The sequence below is a fragment of the Oncorhynchus keta genome, chromosome 7 (assembly GCF_023373465.1).
Source record: "Oncorhynchus keta strain PuntledgeMale-10-30-2019 chromosome 7, Oket_V2, whole genome shotgun sequence".
NCBI classification, from domain to species: domain Eukaryota; kingdom Metazoa; phylum Chordata; class Actinopteri; order Salmoniformes; family Salmonidae; genus Oncorhynchus; species Oncorhynchus keta.
Window position 1 is genome coordinate 39,484,518 of NC_068427.1, and position 20,390 is coordinate 39,504,907.

General features: G+C 43.7%; 2 protein-coding genes across 7 annotated transcripts in view; one reads left to right on the forward strand and one right to left on the reverse strand.

The window, feature by feature from the left end:
- dbr1 (debranching RNA lariats 1) overlaps positions 1-4,783 on the reverse strand; it is a 24,402-nt gene extending 19,619 nt beyond the window's left edge. The window contains exons 1-8 of one of the 4 annotated variants that reach the window (XM_035774067.2): positions 4,651-4,780; positions 3,632-3,880; positions 3,238-3,362; positions 2,997-3,077; positions 1,456-1,541; positions 1,145-1,369; positions 808-885; positions 434-579 (exon numbers count right to left, since the gene is read on the reverse strand). In XM_035774067.2, coding sequence (XP_035629960.1) covers positions 434-579; positions 808-885; positions 1,145-1,369; positions 1,456-1,541; positions 2,997-3,077; positions 3,238-3,362; positions 3,632-3,880; positions 4,651-4,766 — 1,106 coding nt within the window. In that variant the 5' untranslated portion in view covers positions 4,767-4,780. Of the gene's footprint in view, positions 1-433; positions 580-807; positions 886-1,144; positions 1,370-1,455; positions 1,542-2,996; positions 3,078-3,237; positions 3,363-3,631; positions 3,881-4,080; positions 4,433-4,650 lie in introns of those variants that run through there. The other 3 variants (XM_035774069.2, XM_035774070.1, XM_035774068.2) reach the window with 3 other exon arrangements.
- LOC118386367 (armadillo repeat-containing protein 8-like) overlaps positions 4,646-20,390 on the forward strand; it is a 27,763-nt gene continuing 12,018 nt past the window's right edge. The window contains exons 1-14 of one of the 3 annotated variants that reach the window (XM_052522873.1): positions 4,646-4,779; positions 11,424-11,500; positions 12,563-12,634; positions 12,740-12,791; positions 12,843-13,092; positions 16,622-16,719; positions 17,193-17,285; positions 17,386-17,466; positions 17,805-17,880; positions 18,148-18,238; positions 18,399-18,459; positions 18,818-19,108; positions 19,198-19,293; positions 19,385-19,467. In XM_052522873.1, coding sequence (XP_052378833.1) covers positions 4,735-4,779; positions 11,424-11,500; positions 12,563-12,634; positions 12,740-12,791; positions 12,843-13,092; positions 16,622-16,719; positions 17,193-17,285; positions 17,386-17,466; positions 17,805-17,880; positions 18,148-18,238; positions 18,399-18,459; positions 18,818-19,108; positions 19,198-19,293; positions 19,385-19,467 — 1,466 coding nt within the window. In that variant the 5' untranslated portion in view covers positions 4,646-4,734. Of the gene's footprint in view, positions 4,780-11,423; positions 11,501-12,562; positions 12,635-12,739; positions 13,093-16,621; positions 16,720-17,192; positions 17,286-17,385; positions 17,467-17,804; positions 17,881-18,147; positions 18,239-18,398; positions 18,460-18,817; positions 19,109-19,197; positions 19,294-19,384; positions 19,468-20,390 lie in introns of all 3 variants that reach the window. The other 2 variants (XM_052522872.1, XM_052522874.1) reach the window with 2 other exon arrangements.

The window sequence follows — 20,390 nt, forward strand, 5'->3', positions numbered from 1 at the left end:
AGAGAGGTGTGTGTAGAGGTATGTGTAGTATGTGAGAGAGAGAGAGAGGTGTGTGTAGTATGTGAGAGAGAGAGAGGTGTGTGTAGTATGTGAGAGAGAGAGAGAGAGGTGTGTGTAGTATGTGAGAGAGAGAGAGAGGTGTGTGTAGTATGTGAGAGAGAGAGAGGTGTGTGTAGTATGTGAGAGAGAGAGAGGTGTGTGTAGTATGTGAGAGAGAGAGAGGTGTGTGTAGTATGTGTGAGAGAGAGAGAGGTGTGTGTAGTATGTGAGAGAGAGAGAGGTGTGTGTAGTATGTGAGAGAGAGAAAGAGAGGTGTGTGTAGTATGTGAGAGAGAGAGAGAGAGGTGTGTGTAGTATGTGAGAGCCAGTGAGAGAAAGAGAGGTGTGTGTAGTATGTGAGAGCCAGTGAGAGAAAGAGAGGTGTGTGTCTGACCTTGTGTGCAGGCCGTTGTTCTGCGGGGGGTTCCAGTAATTAGGGCTGACAGTCTGCAGGCCGTCTGTAGCTTTGAGGATGGCCAGCCACTCTGGATCATACTCCAGACCCTGGGACGATCCTGGCCTGTCTGCTACCTCTACGATCTGAAACACACACCCTACAAGTCAGCATCAACTCAGACATGCACTACAGAGAACACGCCTGTAGCAAATACTAGCCAAAATAAGACCCGCACGCACGCAAGCTGTTTCACAGACCAATATGAAAAGATTATCCAGTCAAAAGTAGGTTTAATCTGTATCCATGAAACCAGAACATAATCCCTTCACATCTATGTCATCACCCTCTCTATTAATCACCCCCCCTCTCACCTGTAGGAAGTCCCTGTATGGGAGGCACTTATCCAGTGAGAGGAATTTGGTAGTGCGGGGGGCAGCATCAACTTTGGCCTAAAGAGACAAACAGAGCAGTGATATACAGTGCTGCATATACAATATCAGTTATGTGATCTGACAGCACATACATTAGATATACAATCAGGAGAAAGAAGATGTTGGTGTGCGGAAATAATGTCAGTGCTGAATCAACACATCATGTGACAATCACAGAATCTTAAATTCAAATTAATCAGAAAGAATCCAAACTTTGAATGTGCACGGCAGTCTCTCTCTCTCTCTCTCTCTCTCAACTGTCTTCAGTTCAGCTCACCGGGTGCTGCATTAGGGCAGCGAACTTGACGTGGAGGTGCGCAGAGAACCAGTAGTTAGGCTGCAGGTGGGCCAGGAGCTCTGCTGCTGCAGGACTACCCAGTGTGTTGGACTCCACCTCCTGCCTCAGGAACTTCTTCTTCCTCAGCAGCTCCCCTGTGCTGCCGTAATGGTAGATCCCACGAGGCCAGTCATGGGTCAGGAACACATCCACAGGCATCTGGATCTAGTGGTAAAATAGGGGGGACATAATATGACATGTGATAATAATAGGGGGACATATGACGTATTCACCCTGTGAGTGGTAGTCACCTGTTTGAGTTTGAAGACATCGATGTTCCTGATGTGGTAAACACTGCGTAGAGTTTCTGGGTTATATGGAGGGAACTCATAATGTCCTGAAAAAAAGAGCATTGATTACATTTTATAGACAGTTGAGCTGCAACACATTTGCAGAGACAGGAGAACATCTACTAGAGCTTTATGACCTCACCTTTCCTGTAATCATGCCCTTTGAAGATTCCAGACAAGCCACCTATCCTTACTCCTTTATAACCTCACCTTTCCTGTAATCATGCCCTTTGAAGATTCCAGACAAGCCCCCTATCCTTACTCCTTTATGACCTCATCTTTCCTGTAATCATGCCCTTTGAAGATTCCAGACAAGCCCCCTATCCTTACTCCTTTATGACCTCACCTTTCCTGTAATCATGCCCTCTGAAGATTCCAGACAAGCCCCCTATCCTTCCTCCTTTATAACCTCACCTTTCCTGTAATCATGCCCTTTGAAGATTCCAGACAAGCCCCCTATCCTTACTCCTTTATAACCTCACCTTTCCTGTAATCATGCCCTTTGAAGATTCCAGACAAGCCCCCTATCCTTACTCCTTTATAACCTCACCTTTCCTGTAATCATGCCCTTTGAAGATTCCAGACAAGCCCCCTATCCTTACTCCTTTATAACCTCACCTTTCCTGTAATCATGCCCTTTGAAGATTCCAGACAAGCCCCCTATCCTTACTCCTTTATGACCTCACCTTTCCTGTAATCATGCCCTTTGAAGATTCCAGACAAGCCCCCTATCCTTACTCCTTTATGATCTCACCTTTCCTATAATCATGCGCTTTGAAGATTCCAGACAAGCCCCCTATTCTTACTCCTTTATGACCTCACCTTTCCTGTAATCATGCCCTTTGAAGATTCCAGACAAGCCCCCTATCCTTACTCCTTTATGACCTCACCTTTCCTGTAATCATGCCCTCTGAAGATTCCAGACAAGCCCCCTATCCTTCCTCCTTTATAACCTCACCTTTCCTGTAATCATGCCCTTTGAAGATTCCAGACAAGCCCCCTATCCTTACTCCTTTATGACCTCACCTTTCCTGTAATCATGCCCTTTGAAGATTCCAGACAAGCCACCTATCCTTACTCCTTTGTGACCTCATCTTTCCTGTAATCATGCCCTTTGAAGATTCCAGACAAGCCCCCTATCCTTACTCCTTTATGACCTCACCTTTCCTGTAATCATGCCCTCTGAAGATTCCAGACAAGCCCCCTATCCTTCCTCCTTTATAACCTCACCTTTCCTGTAATCATGCCCTTTGAAGATTCCAGACAAGCCCCCTATCCTTACTCCTTTATGACCTCACCTTTCCTGTAATCATGCCCTTTGAAGATTCCAGACAAGCCCCCTATCCTTACTCCTTTATGACCTCACCTTTCCTGTAATCATGCCCTTTGAAGATTCCAGACAAGCCACCTATCCTTACTCCTTTATGATCTCACCTTTCCTGTAATCATGCCCTTTGAAGATTCCAGACAAGCCCCCTATCCTTACTCCTTTATGACCTCACCTTTCCTGTAATCATGCCCTTTGAAGATTCCAGACAAGCCACCTATCCTTACTCCTTTGTAGCGCACAACACCAGCATAACCTGATGGAAGACCATATACACTGTTATTATTAGATTAACATTTTCGGGCAAGTGAACGCTCCCAAATTTCCTGATTGACAAGTGGCATTGAGAGAGCAATCCATGGAACTTGTAATATGTGTTTTAGCTTCGTAGCCAGAATGTGAAGGTAAGGTCTTACCCATGTAGTAGATGTTGGGAGCCACCCAGCCCCCGTACGGGAGCTCCTGGAGATGGTTGGAGGCCTCGTGATTCCCACCGATGAAGATAGTCAGGACCGGAGCCTTCTTCTCTCCAGAGTAGTACCTGCACGAACCAAGATACAACCATCAGAAATACAACAGATTGTCCCTTAAACTAAAGGAACCATAAGTAGTACTGACAGGGTTGGGCTTAACCCATTTAACCCACCTGGCTGTTGATTCCTATGGCATCTAAAGCCATAGGGGTCAACAGTCATCTCTCAGAGTAAGGTAAGGTCTAGAGTTTTTCCAGGATCAGGTCATGCGGGGTTCAGGAAAAACTCCTGGCCCTACATGAAAGAGAGAGAGCAGAGGTGATAGGAAGGTACTAACTTGTAGAAGGTCTGCATCTGCCTGTACTTTTGCGGCACAGCCATGCACTTCATGTCCCCCTCGTTCCTCACAGCCTGGAAGTCTCCACAACACAGCAGCAGGTCTACCTTCACTCCCTCCTTCTGCTCCAGGTAGCCAATCGTCTCATAGATCTTATCCAGCTCTCCATGGCAACACCCTTCCACAGCTATTTTCATGGCTGATGATCGGCTGTAGACTCCCGTAAGGGCCTTCTTTTTCTGTGCTGAGCTGAATTATATGAGGAAGACGATTATATAATTGAAAATACAATGTAGCAAGTTATCATATTAGCTCAATAATTTGTGTTAATTGATTGCTACTAGCTCCAGTAGATAACTGCTAGCTATCACACGTCCACTGTCCGGGGTTGTAGACTTGTCCTGGCTAAGAGATGCATGCAATGCAATCACTAGTCAAATCAAACTAACATGTTCAATTGTTTCTCGTCTTTTGCACTTTGACGTTACGATAGTTAGCTAACTAGCCACCATGATTATGTTGGTTTGTTCTGTTTATCTCAACCAAAATGTATGACTCGGAACGTTTTTCCCACCTCCGCGTAGTTAGACCTCAGCGCATGCTCCAATATTCCCCAAAGTAAATCGACTGATGGATTCGTAGGTAGCACTTTCCACAATCAAAATAATTTACAAATAGTCAAACACCTATACATTATCCCAAACTGTAATACTTCCCAATACCAGCACTTCTTTACGAATACAAATATTTGTTGTATGCACATAAATGCTTATAACAATCGCGTCTTAATCAGCCATGCTTCAATGTCTAACCTGCGCGTTTAGAAGCAAAATTTACTTGATTGAGTTGATTTACAAATTGACATTCGATCATCTACAATGTAGCCAGTTGGTAAATATAAATACTAGTTTCATTAGAAAAGGAAACTATATTTGTGGCTCAAACAGACCAAAGACACTCGACATAACCCATCATATACTAACTTATTCTGAAGTGTTGTGTGATTATGCTATATTTACTTTTTAAATCTGAGCAGCTGCTCTGGAGGGCGGGGTATTCGGAAAGTGCTGCTCCGATTGGGGCGCTCGATAGGGGGAAGAGAGATGGCGTGCTTGTTGGAGGCCCCTCTCCGCATCAGCGTGTTATCTGTGAGTGTCCCACTTATACTATTGAATAAATACTAACGTTTTCTGTGCATTATTCAGTACATTGGATAGTGAAACGCTTTTTGTGTGTCTCATCAATAGCAATGTCTTTGACGACATGCACTGAAGTTGCTGCTAGCTAGCTAGCACAGGCTTTGCAACATGTACTGTATCTGGCTAGCGAGCAAGGGCGGTCTCCCGACTGTCACCCGGAATGAGTTAGTTAGCAACCGGTGACACATTTTATGTGAATCCAATTAAGATGAAAAATCCCAAACCTGTAGCTAACAACTTTATTGCACAAAACGTTAACGATGCAATCAAAAGGTTATGCTAGTTAACTGGAACCAACCGCTAGTTAGTTAGAGTAACTATGGTTATTTTACAGCTAACTATCTACTTAGACACTGGTTCAACTGCTATCTGCAAATCACTCATTACTGCCGCGCACAGGTTGGAAGTCTACAGCTCAATACATTGGAGGTGCCGAAGATGATTTCCCCCCCGGTTGTTTGTACATTTTATCTTTAGACGATTTTTGAAAGTACAGCGAAACTCCATATTTGGTGTACACGAACGTATTTTGACATAACGCTTGCAGAGCTGGTAAATGGGAGTTTGAATCTAAGCTTCCTGGGCGTTATGCTTCGATCACACCGACAGCGTTTAGCGCAATACAGGACGCAGCATAATCTGGATATGTGTGCGACAAAAGTTCAACATTCACCTTCTGCTACCATTTCTGTCAAGCGGTCTACTAGTTTTGACGCATACATTCGATAAATGCAACTATGCACTACAATGAACGCACTGCAACTGTTGCTGCTAGGTCAAACACAGTATTTCATTGGAAATTAATGTAATTCTGGTGTACCAAGATGAAATGATGCTTTCGGTGCCAACTGCTGTCAGTTTTGTGATCGAGACGCTACTTATTCAAAGTTTAACGTTAGCACTTTGCTTACGCTTCGAACACACCGACAGTGTTATTGCATTTTGTACACCATAATTACATTCATTTCCAATGAAACGCTGGGTTTGCCTTGTTTATAAAAAATGTTTACCTTTTATTTAACCGGGAAAAGCCTATTGAGACCCAGAGTCTCTTTTTCAAGGGAGATCAGGCCAAGAAGGCAGCAACAATCAATACATTACAGAATTAAAACATACAACCTGATCCAGACTAAAAAAAGCATTTTACAGTCCTCTGTAACAGAGTCTCCCTTCAATATTTTAAATTCATTCAGTGGCACTAACATATCGAGATGAAGCATGGATTGTAGATGATTCCATGCGTCTGGTGCACAAGAAGAGAAGGCAGTCTTGCCTAATACTGTGAATGTCCTGGGGACTTTAAGTAGCAACCACCTATCAGATCGGGTATGGTAAGGAGACCAGACTACACAGTTAAATAGGGAGTTTACCCAAAAAGGCTTTGTAGATGAACACATACAAATGTATTATTCTGCGCATATAAAGTGAGGTACCAAATGGTAGGTTGGACAATGTGCAATGGCGGGTGAGTGACTTGGCATTGGTAATAATGCGCAAGAATGGACTCTGCTTATCGTGCAGTCTCTAAGACGGAGGAGGTTGCATGCATATACAACAGGTCACCATAATCAATTACAGAGAGAAAAGTGGCCTGAACAAGCTTCTTACTAGCCATAAGCTGGAAGCAAGCCTTATTACGAAAATAAAAACCCAATTTCAATTTAAGCTTTGTCACAAGATTATCCACATGAACTTTAAAGAACAATTTGTCATCCAACCAAATACCTAAGTATTTGTAGGATGACACTTGTCCAATGGATAAGCCACCAGATGTGACAATTCCAATGTTCTCTGGCAGAGTTCTAGCTCTGGTAAAGGTCATGAATTCAGTTTTTGTATATTCAAGACCAGTTTGAGACCATGAAGGGAGGCCTGCAGTGACTGAAAAGCAGTCTGGAGCTCTTCAACAGCCTGAACCAGTGAAGGAGCACATGAATATATAACTGTATCATCTGCATATAGATGGAACTTTGCTGGTTGCATCCCATTTCTCAAATCATTAATAAAAATTGAGAAGCTAAAATGGATCCCTGGGGCACATCTCTATTAATCTCTAGAAAGATAGACCTGTGATTGTCAGTATATACACATTGTGTTCTGTCAGAAAGATAGTTCCTCAACCAATTTACTACCCCTTCACTGAGACCAATGTTTCTGAGTCTAGCTAGCAACAATTCATGGTCAACTGACTGAAAGGCATTTTGATAAATTCACATAAATCCTTGCAGCATTGCAGTGCGTTCGGTGTGGTGCAAATGTTGGATTTATTGAATGTATGTGTCAAACTGTATGTGTAGACGGGTTGACAGAAATGGTAGCAGAAGGTGAATGTTGAACTTTTGATGCACACACATCCAGATGATGCTGCGTACTATTTTCGCAATGACACTGTCGGTGTGTTCGAAGCGTTAAGGTTCACCAAGATACCGAACATCTAGCTAGCTACACACTTTATAAAGTTAACGTTAATAAGATGGCTTGAGATTTAAGTTATCATGCAGGAAACGCCCCCCCAACCTCAGCCACATCGAACACCTTTGTGATGAATCGGAATGCTGTCCCCAGAAACATTTCCCAGGATGTAGACATATCTGATATGGGCAGAAAGCTTAAATTCTTGTTCATCTACCTGGACTGTCCAATTTGCAGTAGTTATTATAGTGAAATAACATCATGCTATTGTTTGAGGAGAGTGCACAGTTATGAACTTGAAAAAGTATTAATAAACCAATTAGGGACATTTGGGTAGACTTGATACAACATTTTGAACATAAATGCAATGGTTGAAAGCTGTAATACATTGTGGCCTTTCTCTTGCATTACAAAGATGATGGAACAAAAAACACAAACACTTTTTACTTTGTGTCATCTCTTACCAGATCTAATGTGTTATATTCTCCTACATTCACATTTCCACAAACATCAAAGTGTTTCCTTTGGAACATTGCTGCAGGGACTTGCTTCCATTCAGCCACAAGAGCATTAGTGAGGTCGGGCACTGATGTTGGGCCTGGCTCGCTTCGGCGTTCCAATTATGTTTTTTCATATTTTTTTTATTAACAACAAATCAATACAAAAAGTACATGGGCATCTTGCCTATGCCTTTTGGCCATCGCTCATCCATATGTTTATATGTACATATTCTTATTCATTCCTTTACGCTTGTGTGTATAAGGTAGTTGTTATGAAATTGTTTGATTACTTGTTAGATATTACTGCACGGTTGGAATTAGAAGCACAAGCATTTCGCTACACTCGCATTAACTTTGCTAACCATGTGTATGTGACCAATAAAATTTTATTTGATTTGAAATGGTATCAAGAATATACATATCCTTGCTTCAGGTCCTGAGCTACAAGCGATTATATTTGGGTATGTCATTTTAGGTCCTGAGCTACAAGCAATTATATTTGGGTATGTCATTTTAGGTCCTGAGCTACAAGCAGTTATATTTGGGTATGTCATTTTAGGTCCTGAGCTACAAGCAGTTATATTTGGGTATGTCATTTTAGGTCCTGAGCTACAAGCAATTATATTTGGGTATGTCATTTTAGGTCCTGAGCTACAAGCAGTTATATTTGGGTATGTCATTTTAGGTCCTGAGCTACAAGCAGTTATATTTAGGTATGTCATTTTAGGTCCTGAGCTACAAACAGTTATATTTAGGTATGTCATTTTAGGTCCTGAGCTACAAACAGTTATATTTAGGTATGTCATTTTAGGTCCTGAGCTACAAGCAATTATATTTGGGTATGTCATTTTAGTTCCTGAGCTACAAGCAGTTATATTTGGGTATGTCATTTTAGGTCCTGAGCTACAAGCAGTTATATTTGGGTATGTCATTTTAGGTGAAATTTGGAGGGAAAAAAGGGTCCGATCCTTAAGAAGGAAGTTTCTTTTAAAATTATTCATAAATATTATCCTACATGAAAAAAACGAAATCAAATTGTACCTTTTGTAATTACCACTCACAAACAGTGTTGCATTGTATTCATGAAAGGAATCTGTGGCAAGACATCAGTAGATTTATAATTGAACACATTTATGAAGATTTTACACTGTTATGAAGAGATATACTGCTTGGATTCTTTACTTATCATAGAAATAAGTTGAAACTATTTTATGTAATTCATTTAATTTCTCTTTTGGCCAAATTTCATATTCACAAATGTACATTTACAAACAAAACAACACCTTTTATTACCTTGCAAAAAGAAATTGAACGATATTTTAAGACAATTAAAACCTCTGCCAACAAAAAAGCTGTTAGAATTATGAATGTGTGTATGTCCTTAAAGGTCCTTGTGTAATGTGATATTGTATCCCCTAGCCCCGCCCCTAGCCCAAATTTCCTTTTTATATTCTTTATATATACTTGTGTTCCCATGTATTGATTTGCTGTTAAGAAAAAAAAATATTGGATCTCCAACTGCGAGCCAGGCCCAAAATCAGTGCCCGACCTCACTAATGCTCTTATGGCTGAATGGAAGCAAGTCCCCGCAGCAATGTTCCAACATTTAGTGGAAAGCCATCCTAGAAGAGTGGAGGCTGTTACAGCAGCAGAGGGGGGACCAACTCCATATTAATGCCCATGATTTTGGAATGAGATGTTTGACGAGCAGGGGTCGGATTCACAAAACACTACTTACGAAAAAAAAGTAAGAAGTTTCTTAAGGAAAAAATTGCATTAAAGAAGACATTTTTTTAATATTTTTTTAATTTTTTTATTTCACCTTTATTTAACCAGGTAGGCTAGTTGAGAACAAGTTCTCATTTGCAACTGCGACCTGGCCAAGATAAAGCATAGCAGTGTGAACAGACAACACAGAGTTACACATGGAGTAAACAATTAACAAGTCAATAACAAAGTAGAAAAAAAATGGGCAGTCTATATACAATGTGTGCAAAAGGCATGCGGAGGTAAGCGAATAATACAATTTTGCAGATTAACACTGGAGTGATAAATGATCAGATGGTCATGTACAGGTAGAGATATTGGTGTGCAAAAGAGCAGAAAAGTAAATAAAAAAAATAAAAAAAACAGTATAAAAACAGTATGGGAATGAGGTAGGTGAAAAAGGGTGGGCTATTTACCTATAGACTATGTACAGCTGCAGCGATCGGTTAGCTGCTCGGATAGCTGATGTTTGAAGTTGGTGAGGGAGATAAAAGTCTCCAACTTCAGCGATTTTTACAATTCGTTCCAGTCACAGGCAGCAGAGTACTGGAACGAAAGGCGGCCAAATGAGGTGTTGGCTTTAGGGATGATCAGTGAGATACACCTGCTGGAGCACGTGCTACGGATGGGTGTAGCCATCGTGACCAGTGAACTGAGATAAGGCGGAGCTTTACCTAGCATGGACTTGTAGATGACCTGGAGCCAGTGGGTCTGGCGACGAATATGTAGTGAGGGCCAGCCGACTAGAGCATACAAGTCGCAGTGGTGGGTGGTACAAGGTGCTTTAGTGACAAAACGGATGGCACTGTGATAGACTGCATCCAGTTTGCTGAGTAGAGTGTTGGAAGCCATTTTGTAGATGACATCGCCAAAGTCGAGGATCGGTAGGATAGTCAGTTTTACTAGGGTAAGCTTGGCAGCGTGAGTGAAGGAGGCTTTGTTGCGGAATAGAAAGCCGACTCTTGATTTGATTTTCGATTGGAGATGTTTGATGTGAGTCTGGAAGGAGAGTTTGCAGTCTAGCCAGACACCTAGGTACTTATAGATGTCCACATATTCAAGGTCGGAACCATCCAGGGTGGTGATGCTAGTCGGGCATGCGGGTGCAGGCAGCGATCGGTTGAAAAGCATGCATTTGGTTTTACTCGCGTTTAAGAGCAGTTGGAGGCCACGGAAGGAGTGCTGTATGGCATTGAAGCTCGTTTGGAGGTTAGATAGCACAGTGTCCAATGACGGGCCGAAAGTATATAGAATGGTGTCGTCTGCGTAGAGGTGGATCAGGGAATCGCCCGCAGCAAGAGCAACATCATTGATATATACAGAGAAAAGAGTCGGCCCGAGAATTGAACCCTGTGGCACCCCCATAGAGACTGCCAGAGGACCGGACAGCATGCCCTCCGATTTGACACACTGAACTCTGTCTGCGAAGTAATTGGTGAACCAGGCAAGTCAGTCATCCGAAAAACCGAGGCTGTTGAGTCTGCCGATAAGAATATGGTGATTGACAGAGTCGAAAGCCTTGGGGAGGTCGATGAAGACGGCTGCACAGTACTGTCTTTTATTTCTTCTTAAGAGTTTGTGAATTTGGGCCCAGGTGTCCACATACTTTTAGTCATGTAGTGTATTTCACATAGTGAGTAATGCGGAAAGTTCTGGACAGTCCCCACCACTCGATGATAAAGTTATTAAGTGGCTTACGGCCGTCTCGTGCTCTGGATGAGTTTACAGCTTGACGAGAGTAGCCTAGTGCCTGTTGACCAGTTGTATAGTTAGGAGAGGCTTTTCTGTGATGCCGAATCTGTCTGGCCCAGACTAGTCCTGACTGCTGAGTGTGTGTGTGGTTGGCGTCAGTGGTGGGATGAGGAGGGAGGCCAGTGCCGACTCACTGTTGTTCTCTCTTGTGTCACCATGCAGGAGGTCACGGCCACCAGCCGCCATTATGTTGACCGGCTGTTCCACCCCGATCCACAGAAAGTGCTGCAGGGAGTCATGTAAGTACATTATAATACATGACCTTGTGTTGTATTAGCCTATGTCTTACTATAGGAACATTTTACATTTGTCCTGTCACTGTCCCTCTTTGTTTTTGTGTGTCCCAAATGGCACCCTTTCCTCTACTTAGTGCACTACTTTTGACCAGAGCCTTATGGGAAATAGGGTGCCATTTGGGACACAACCTCTGTGTCTGTCCTTGTGTGAGTCTGAATGCCCAGTGTGAGCTCAGTGAGAGCTGCTTAGACCACTTTGTTTACATGTGGCTGTACGACCTGTGTGTGATCAGTCAGTCTGCTTCATCTTTATTTTTTTTCTCCGAGGCCCAGCTCTGGTTACGGTTTTAGGCAGCTGGCCGCATCACTACCTGACTGGTGCAGCTGTTCTTTTCCACTGGCCTCTGCCAGCTCATGTCTATTCCACTCCATTAACTACTAGTATCTTTATATCGCATGCATTACATTCTATAGGGTCTCATCATTTGGCGAACCACAGTTAGAATTCTGTACTCTGGATAACTTTTCATATGTTATTGGCTTATATAAATGGTGTGTGATATTTAAGCAATATGGCCCGAGGGGGTGTGGTATATGGCCAATATACCACGGCTAAGGGCTGTTCTTATGCACGACACAACGTGGAGTGCCTGGATACAGCCCTTAGCCGTGGTATACAGGCCATATACAACAAACCCTGAGGTGCCTTATTGCTATTATAAACTGGTTACCAACATAATTAGAGCAGTAAAAATGTAATGTTTTGTCATACCCGTGGTATACGGTCTGATATACCACGGCATTCATCCAATCAGCATTTATGGCTCAAACCACCCAGTTTATAATCATTATTCTATCCTCTCAAAGCAATACATTAACAAGCTGGAGCAGCATTGATGCTTCTCACCTGAGCCTGTAGACGTTAGTTAGCCATAGTGTTTAGACGTATTTAGCGCTGGTGATAGGAATTATACTGTGGATGAACTCTGACAAGTGTCGTTATTGTGGCTGTTGGTAACATGCTGAGGGAGCGCCACACATCTGACTCTCTGTGTGTGTTCACAGTGACATGAAGAATGCTGTCATCGGAAACAACAAACAGAAAGCCAACCTGATTGTCCTGGGAGCTGTGCCCAGGTATCTCTCGCTTTCCCCCTTACCTTCGTTCTCCTCTCTCACCTCCCTTCTTTTCCTGTCTTCTTTTTTTTCTCTCTCACGGAGTCTGTCCTTCCTTCCCCCCAGGTTACTGTACCTGCTCCAGCAGGGCTTATCCAGCTCTGAGCTGAGGACAGAGGTGTTGGGCTCAGAACTGAGGACAGAGGGTGCGGTGGTGCTGAGGACAGAGGTGCTGGGCTCAGAACTGAGGACAGAGGGTGCGGTGGTACTGGGCTCAGAACTGAGGACAGAGGGTGTGGTGGTACTGGGCTCAGATCTGAGGACAGAGTGTGTTGTGTTGCTGGGCTCAGAACTGAGGACAAAGGGTGCGGTGGTGCTGAGGACAGAGTGTGTGGTGGTACTGGGCAGTCTGGCCATGGGCACAGAGAACAACATCAAGTCCCTGGTGGACTGTCACATCATCCCTGCTCTGCTGCAAGGTACACACGCACACACACACACACACACACACACACACACACACACTGCAAACAATAGGGAATCAACAAACAGATAATGGCGCCGGAGGAAATAGTTGCCGTTTCACGGTCTCCTAACCAATTGTGCTATTGAGTGTGTTTTTTCACGTTATTTGTAACTTATTTTGTACATAATGTTTCTGCCACCGTCTGTTATGACTGAAAAGAGCTTCTAGATATCAGGACAGATTAATCACCCCGTACTGGAAGAAGATTCTTTCTTTAATGAGTCAGACGTCATTCGCAGGAGAAAGAAACAGGGATATCTGGGACGTAGGTCAGGGTGCCTTGTAAGGATCCGATGGCGAGTGGGTAATCTGCCTTTACCATCGGTCCTATTAGCCAACGTACAATCATTGGATAACAAAATAGATGAACTACGATCACGTATATCCTACCAACGGGACATTAAAAACAGTAATATCTTGTGTTTCACCGAGTCGTGGCTGAACGACGACATGGATAACATACAGCTGGCGGGTTTCACACTGTATCAGCAGGATAGAACAGCAGCCTCCGGTAAGACAAGGGGAGGCGGTCTGTGTATATTTGTAAACAACAGCTGGTGCACAAAATCGAATAGTAAGGAAGTCTCTAGGTTTTGCTTGCCTGAGGTAGAGTATCTCATGATAAGCTGTGCCACACAGTCTTTACCAAAATAGTTTTCATCTTTATTCTTCGTAGCTGTCTATTGACCACCACAAACCGATGCTGACACTAAGACCGCACTCAACGAGCTGTATACGGCCATAGGCACACAAGAAAATGCTCATCCCGAGTCGCCGCTCCTAGTGGCCGGGGACTTTAATGCAGGGAAACTGAAATCTATTTTTACCTCATTTCTACCAGCATTTTAAATGTGCAACCAGAGGGGAAAGAACTCTAGACCACCTTTACTCCACACACAGAGATGCATACAAAGCTCTGCCTCGCCCTCGATTTGGCAAATCTGACCATAATTCTATCCTCCGGATTCCTGCTTACAAGCAAAAACTCAAGCAGGAAGCACCAGTAACTCAGTCAATAAAGAAGTGGTCAGATGACGCAGATGCTAAGCTACAGGACTGTTTTGCTAGCACAGACCGGAATATGTTCTGGGATTCTTCCGGCATTAAGTAGTACACCACATCAGTCACTGGCTTTATCAATAAGTGCATTGAGGATGTCGTCCCCACAGTGACTGTACGTACATGCCCCAAACAGAAGCCATGGATTACACGCAACATCTGCACTGGGCTAAAGGGTAGAGCTGCCACTTTCATGGAGCGGAACTCTAACCCGGAAGCTTATAAGAGATCCCGCTATGCCCTGCTACGAACCATCAAATAGACAAAGCATCAAAACAGTACTAAGATTGAATCGTACTACACCGGCTCCGACATTCATCGGATGGGGCAGGGCTTGCAAACTATTACAGACTACAAAGGTGTTAGCAATTGATGTTATTCTTCAATAACACAAACTCCAAAGCAGATCAGGGGGAGGACAATAGGTTTATTTGAAAAGGACAAATCAAGATGTTGTGCTGGGAGGTAGATGTTCAGTCTCCCATTTATAACCCCCCACCCTAGTCTGGGGTTAACCAATGAGAAGACCTTGCAGTACCACATGGCCAAATAACAAGTATCCTGTTCCCGACTCAATGTACGGAATGTAGCGCATGTAGCTCTGAGTTCAGGAGTGACCTTTCACAGATTTTAAATAGCTGTTGAACTGAAACCCAACTCCTATTTACGTTGACAATTCCCTATTGACCATTAGTACTATATTTAGTTTAGTACTCTTGTCCTCTCATCCTCTGCATTGTGTATTTATCTTCAAAATATTCTTGTAAAGGGAAGCTCAGCCGCGATCTGCCCAGTGACATTAGTCGACCAGAGGAGTTAAATTACTTCTATGCTGGCATCGAGGCAAACAACACTGAAGCATGCATGAGAGCATCAGCGGTTCCAGAACACTGTGTGATCACGCTCTCCACAGCTGATGTGAGTAAAACCTTGAAACAGGTCAACATTCATTCAGACTGATTAACAGGACGTGTACTCCAAGTATGCACTGACCAACTGGCAAGTGTCTTCACTGACATTTTCAACCTGTCCCTGACTGAGTCTGTAATACCAACATGTTTCAAGCAGACTACCATAGTCCCTGTGCCCAAGAACACTAAGGTAACCCGCCCAAACAGATCCACAGATGATGCAATCTCTATTGCACTCCACACTTCCTTTTCCCACCTGTACAAAAGGAACACCTACGAGAGAATGCTACTCCTTCACTGCAGCTCAGCGTTCAACACCATAGTGCCCTTAAAGCTCATCACTAAGCTAATAACCCTGGGACTAAACACCTCCCTCTGCAATTGGATCTTGGATTTCCTGATGGGTCGCCCCCCAGGTGGTGAGGGTATGTAGCAACACATCCGCCACACTGATCCTCAACACTGGAGCTCCCCAGGGGTGCGTGCTCAGTCCCCTCCTGTACTCCCTCTTCACTCATGACTGCATGGCCAGGCACAACTCCAACACCATTTAGTTTGCTGATGACACAACAGTGGTATGCCTAATCACTGACAACAATGAGACAGCCTATAGGGAGGAGGTCAGAGACAATGCCAGGACAACAGCCTCTCCCTCAACGTGATCAAGACTAAGGAGATGATTGTGGACTACAGGAAAAGGAGGGCCGAGCACGCCCCCATTCTCCTCAACAAACTATCATGGTCCAAGCACACCAAAACAGTCGTGAAGAGGGCAAGACAAAGCCTATTCCCCCTCAGGAGACTGAAAAGATCCTCAAAAAGTTATACAGCTGCACCATCGAGAGCATCCTGACTGGTGGCATCACTGCCTGGTACGGCAACTGCTCGGCCTCTGACCACAAGGCACTATAGAGGGTAGTGCGTACGGCCCAATACATCACTGGGGCCAAGCTTCCTGCCATCCAGGACTTCTATAACAGGCGGTATCAGAGGAAGGCCCTAAAAATTGTCAGACTCCAGCCACCCTGGTCGTAGACTGTTCTCTCTGCTACTGCATGGCAAGCGGTACGGGAGCTGCAAGTTTAGGTCCAAAAGGCTAATTAACAGCTTCTACCCACAAGCCATAGAGTTCTGAACAGCTAATCAAATGGCAACCCAGACTATTTGCATTGTCCCCATTCCCTCTTTTACACTGCTGCTACTCTCTGTTTATAATCTATGCATAGACACTTTAACTCTAACTACATGTACATATTACCTCAACTAACCGGTGCCCTCGCACATTGACTCTGTACTGGTACCCCCTGTATATAGCGTCACTACTGTTATTTTACTGTTGCTCTTCAATTACTTAATTTTTTATTTTGAACTTAACACTTATTTTTCTTAACTGCATTGTTGGTTAGGTAAGTAAGCATTTCACTGTAAGGTCTACTACACCTGTTGTATTCGGCGCATGTGACTAATAAAATGTGATTCGATCAGTGACTTATGCTCTCTGTGTATATGCAGGTCTGGTATGTCCAGACCTGGTCTTCATCGAGGCTTGTCTTCGCTGCCTCAGGACAGTCTTCATCAGTCCAGTCACCCCAGTGCAGCTTCTCTACACTGTAAGTCTTAGTCACTTGTTCTCTGATACACGTAATATTACAACATGCTCTCTCTAGCACTCATCTGAGCCGTGTGTTCTGAGCCGTGTGTTCTGAATCCGAGCCGTGTTTTCTGAGCCTTGTGTTCTGAATCTGAGCCGTGTGTTCTGAGCCGTGTGTTCTGAATCTGAGCCATGTGTTCTGAATCTGAGCCATGTGTTCTGAATCTGAGCCGTGTGTTCTGAGCCATGTGTTCTGAATCTGAGCCGCGTGTTCTGAATCTGAGCCGCGTGTTCTGAATCTGAGCCGCGTGTTCTGAATCTGAGCCGCGTGTTCTGAATCTGAGCCGCGTGTTCTGAATCTGAGCCGTGTATTCTGAATCTGAGCCGTGTGTTCTGAATCTGAGCCGTGTGTTCTGAATCTGAGCCGTGTGTTCTGAATCTGAGCCGTGTGTTCTGTGCCGGGTGGACAGTCACCGTGTCTGTCTCCTTCAGGACCCCACTGTGATTCCCCATTTGATGTCCCTGCTGAGTCGGTCTCCGCGGACGCAGGACTACATCACCCAGATCTTCTCCCACTGCTGCAAGGTCAGTACAGCAGTACACATTTAAAACGGTCATCTAGTAGAAGACATGTTAATTAGTCTGTCTGAGGAATGACTCAGTTATGTGTGTGTGTGTTCTGTAGAGTCCAGAGCATCAGACGGTTCTGTTTAACCACGGGGCGATCCAGAACATTGCTCCCATGCTCATCTCTCTCTCCTATAAGGTACTGTTTGAAACTATTACTCACCCATTGTCTCAGTTCAACCATCTCTCATCTCTCACATCTCTCGTTGCAACACTGTATATATACGTAATATGACATTTGTAATGTCTTTATTGTTTTGAAACTTCTGTATGTGTAATGTTTACTGTTAATTTTTATTGTTTATTTCAGTTTTGTATATTATCTACCTCACTTGCTTTGGCAATGTTAACACATGTTTCCCATGCCAATAAAGCCCCTTGAATTGAATTGAATTGTATTAACATCTCACCCTCTCTCCCCTTCCCCCCCATGTTATCTCACTATCTCTCTTTCTTTGGTTCTCTCATGCCATACAGGTACGTATGCAGGCATTAAAATGCTTCTCAGTCCTGGCCTATGAGAACACTCAGGTCTCCATGACATTGGTGAATGGTAAGACTACTTTTCCTTTTTATTTCTCTCTCCCTGCCTCCCTCTCTCTCCCTTTTCTCTCCCTCTCTTTCTCTCTCGCTATTTCATTCTTGCCTGCTCTGAGACCTAACTGGGACAGATTCTAGTTATGTTGTTTACTCTGTGTCAGAGGTGTTCTGTTATTGCCATTACATTGTTATCGTCATGGTAGCAGACATGTTGTCAGATGGTGATAATATAGTATTATGATGCTACGATACAAATCTATGTTCTCCTCTCTGTTCTCAGTGCTGGTTGATGGGGATCTGCTCTCTCAGGTGTTTGTCAGAATGTTGCAAAGGGATCTGCCCATTGAAATGCAGCTCACAGCAGCCAAGTGGTGAGTGTTTCACTTGACTATTAAACTAAGTGTGCTGCGATTGACCATGTCGAGGTAAGTGCTAGTAGGTGTGAATCTGCGGACTGAAGTTAAGTGTGTGAAAGTGTTTTTCTTTCTGAAGGTGACATTTCTCTCCCTCTCTCTCTTTCTGCCCCCCCAGTCTAACATACATGTGTCGAGCGGGAGCCATCAGAACAGATGACAGGTGCATTGTTTTAAAGGTGATTATACTAGTTTGCTTGTAACGACTCAATCACGCGTGCGTGCATGGGTGGGTGGGTGGGTGGACATTTATTGGGATGGATCTTGTCCTGGAAGCAGAGCGGTTTCCACTAGATGGGCCAGAATGCAAAGTCAAAATTGTCTATAACGTAAAGCATTTATCGAAACAAAATGTAGATTTTTGTAATCATTTAAATTTAGGGTTTGGCACAAGATTAGCAGTGTGGTTAGGGTTAAAATCAGATTTGATGACTTTGTGGCTGCTAGTGACCACCCTGCAGAGATGCCTCTAGGACATGAGTCATCCCAACAAGTGCCAACCTGTATGTAGAACTCTGGTTCCACCCCTGTCTGTAGACCCTGCCGTGCCTGGTGAGGATGTGCAGTAAGGAGCGTCTGTTGGAGGAGCGTGTGGAGGGGGCAGAGACCCTGGCCTACCTGATGGAGCCCGATGTGGAGCTGCAGAGGATCGCCAGTGTAACCGACCACCTAGTGGCCATGCTGGCTGACTACTTCAAATACCCCAGCTCTGTCAGCGCCATCACTGACATCAAGAGGGTGAGACACTGGACTGTAGTCTTTGAACCTAGCCAGGCAGTCTTACAAGGCAGAGAAAACAGTGACCATCAGGAAAACACTGAAACTGTGGTGAGAAAAGAACACCACAGTCCTTCATTTGGACAAAAATAAATTTTATCTAAAAATAATGGTTTATTTAAATGTTTATTTATCTGTAGTTGGATCACGACCTGAAGCACGCACATGAGCTGAGGCAAGCTGCCTTCAAGCTGTACGCCTCACTGGGCTCCAACGATGAAGACATCCGCAAGAAGGTGACTTCAACAGTACACACACCCACCCTAACCCAGCCACTTTTAGAAGTGTCCTTCTCGTAACCCCCCACTCCCTTTTCTCCCTCCTCAGATCACAGAGACCGAGAACATGATGGACAGGATAGTGAGCGGCCTGTCAGAATCCAGCATCAAGGTGCGGCTAGCAGCCGTCAGGTACGGAAAAGGCATCTCTACTTCTCTGCTCTCCACTGAGTGTCCTGGCACATTCTGTTCCTCTCTATTTTATATATATACACTTCCGTTCAAAAGTTTGGGGTCACTTAGAAATATCCTTGTTTCTGAAAGAAAAGCTCATTTAAAAATAATCATAATTAAATAATAATGAAAATAACATCAAGTTGATCAGAAATACAGTGTAGACATTGTTAATGTTGTAAATGACTATTGTAGCTGGAAACGGCAGATAAAAAAAAAAGTGAATATCTACAGAGGCCCATTATCAGCAACCATCACATCAAATCAAGGTTTATTTGTCACGTGCGCTGAATACAACAATTGTAAACCTTAGTGAAATGCTTACTTACAGGCTCTAACCAACAGTGCAAAAAAGGTATTAGGTGAACAATAGGTAGGTAAAGAAATAAAACAACAGTATTTTACCAGATATATACCACCCCTACCCTGTCACAACACAACTGATTGGCTCAAACTCATTAAGAAGGAAATACATTTCACAAATGAACTTTTAAGAAGACACACCTGTTAATTGAAATGCACTCCAGCTGATTACCTCATGAAGCGGGTTGAAAGAATGCCACAAGTGTGCAAAGCTGTCATCATGGCAAAGAGTGGATACTTTGAAGAATCTCAAATATAAAATATATTTTGATTTGTTTAACACTTTTTGTTAAAATCTTTACTACATTTTTTTTTTAACCTTTATTTAACTATGCAAGTCAGTTAAGAACAAATTCTTATTTACAATGACAGCCTACTGGGGAACAGCGGGTTAACTGCCTGTTCAGGGGCAGAACGACAGATTTGTACCTTGTCAGCTCGGGGATTTGAACTTGCAACCTTCCGGTTACTAGTCCAACGCTCTAACCACGAGGCTATCCTGCCGCCCCATGATTCCA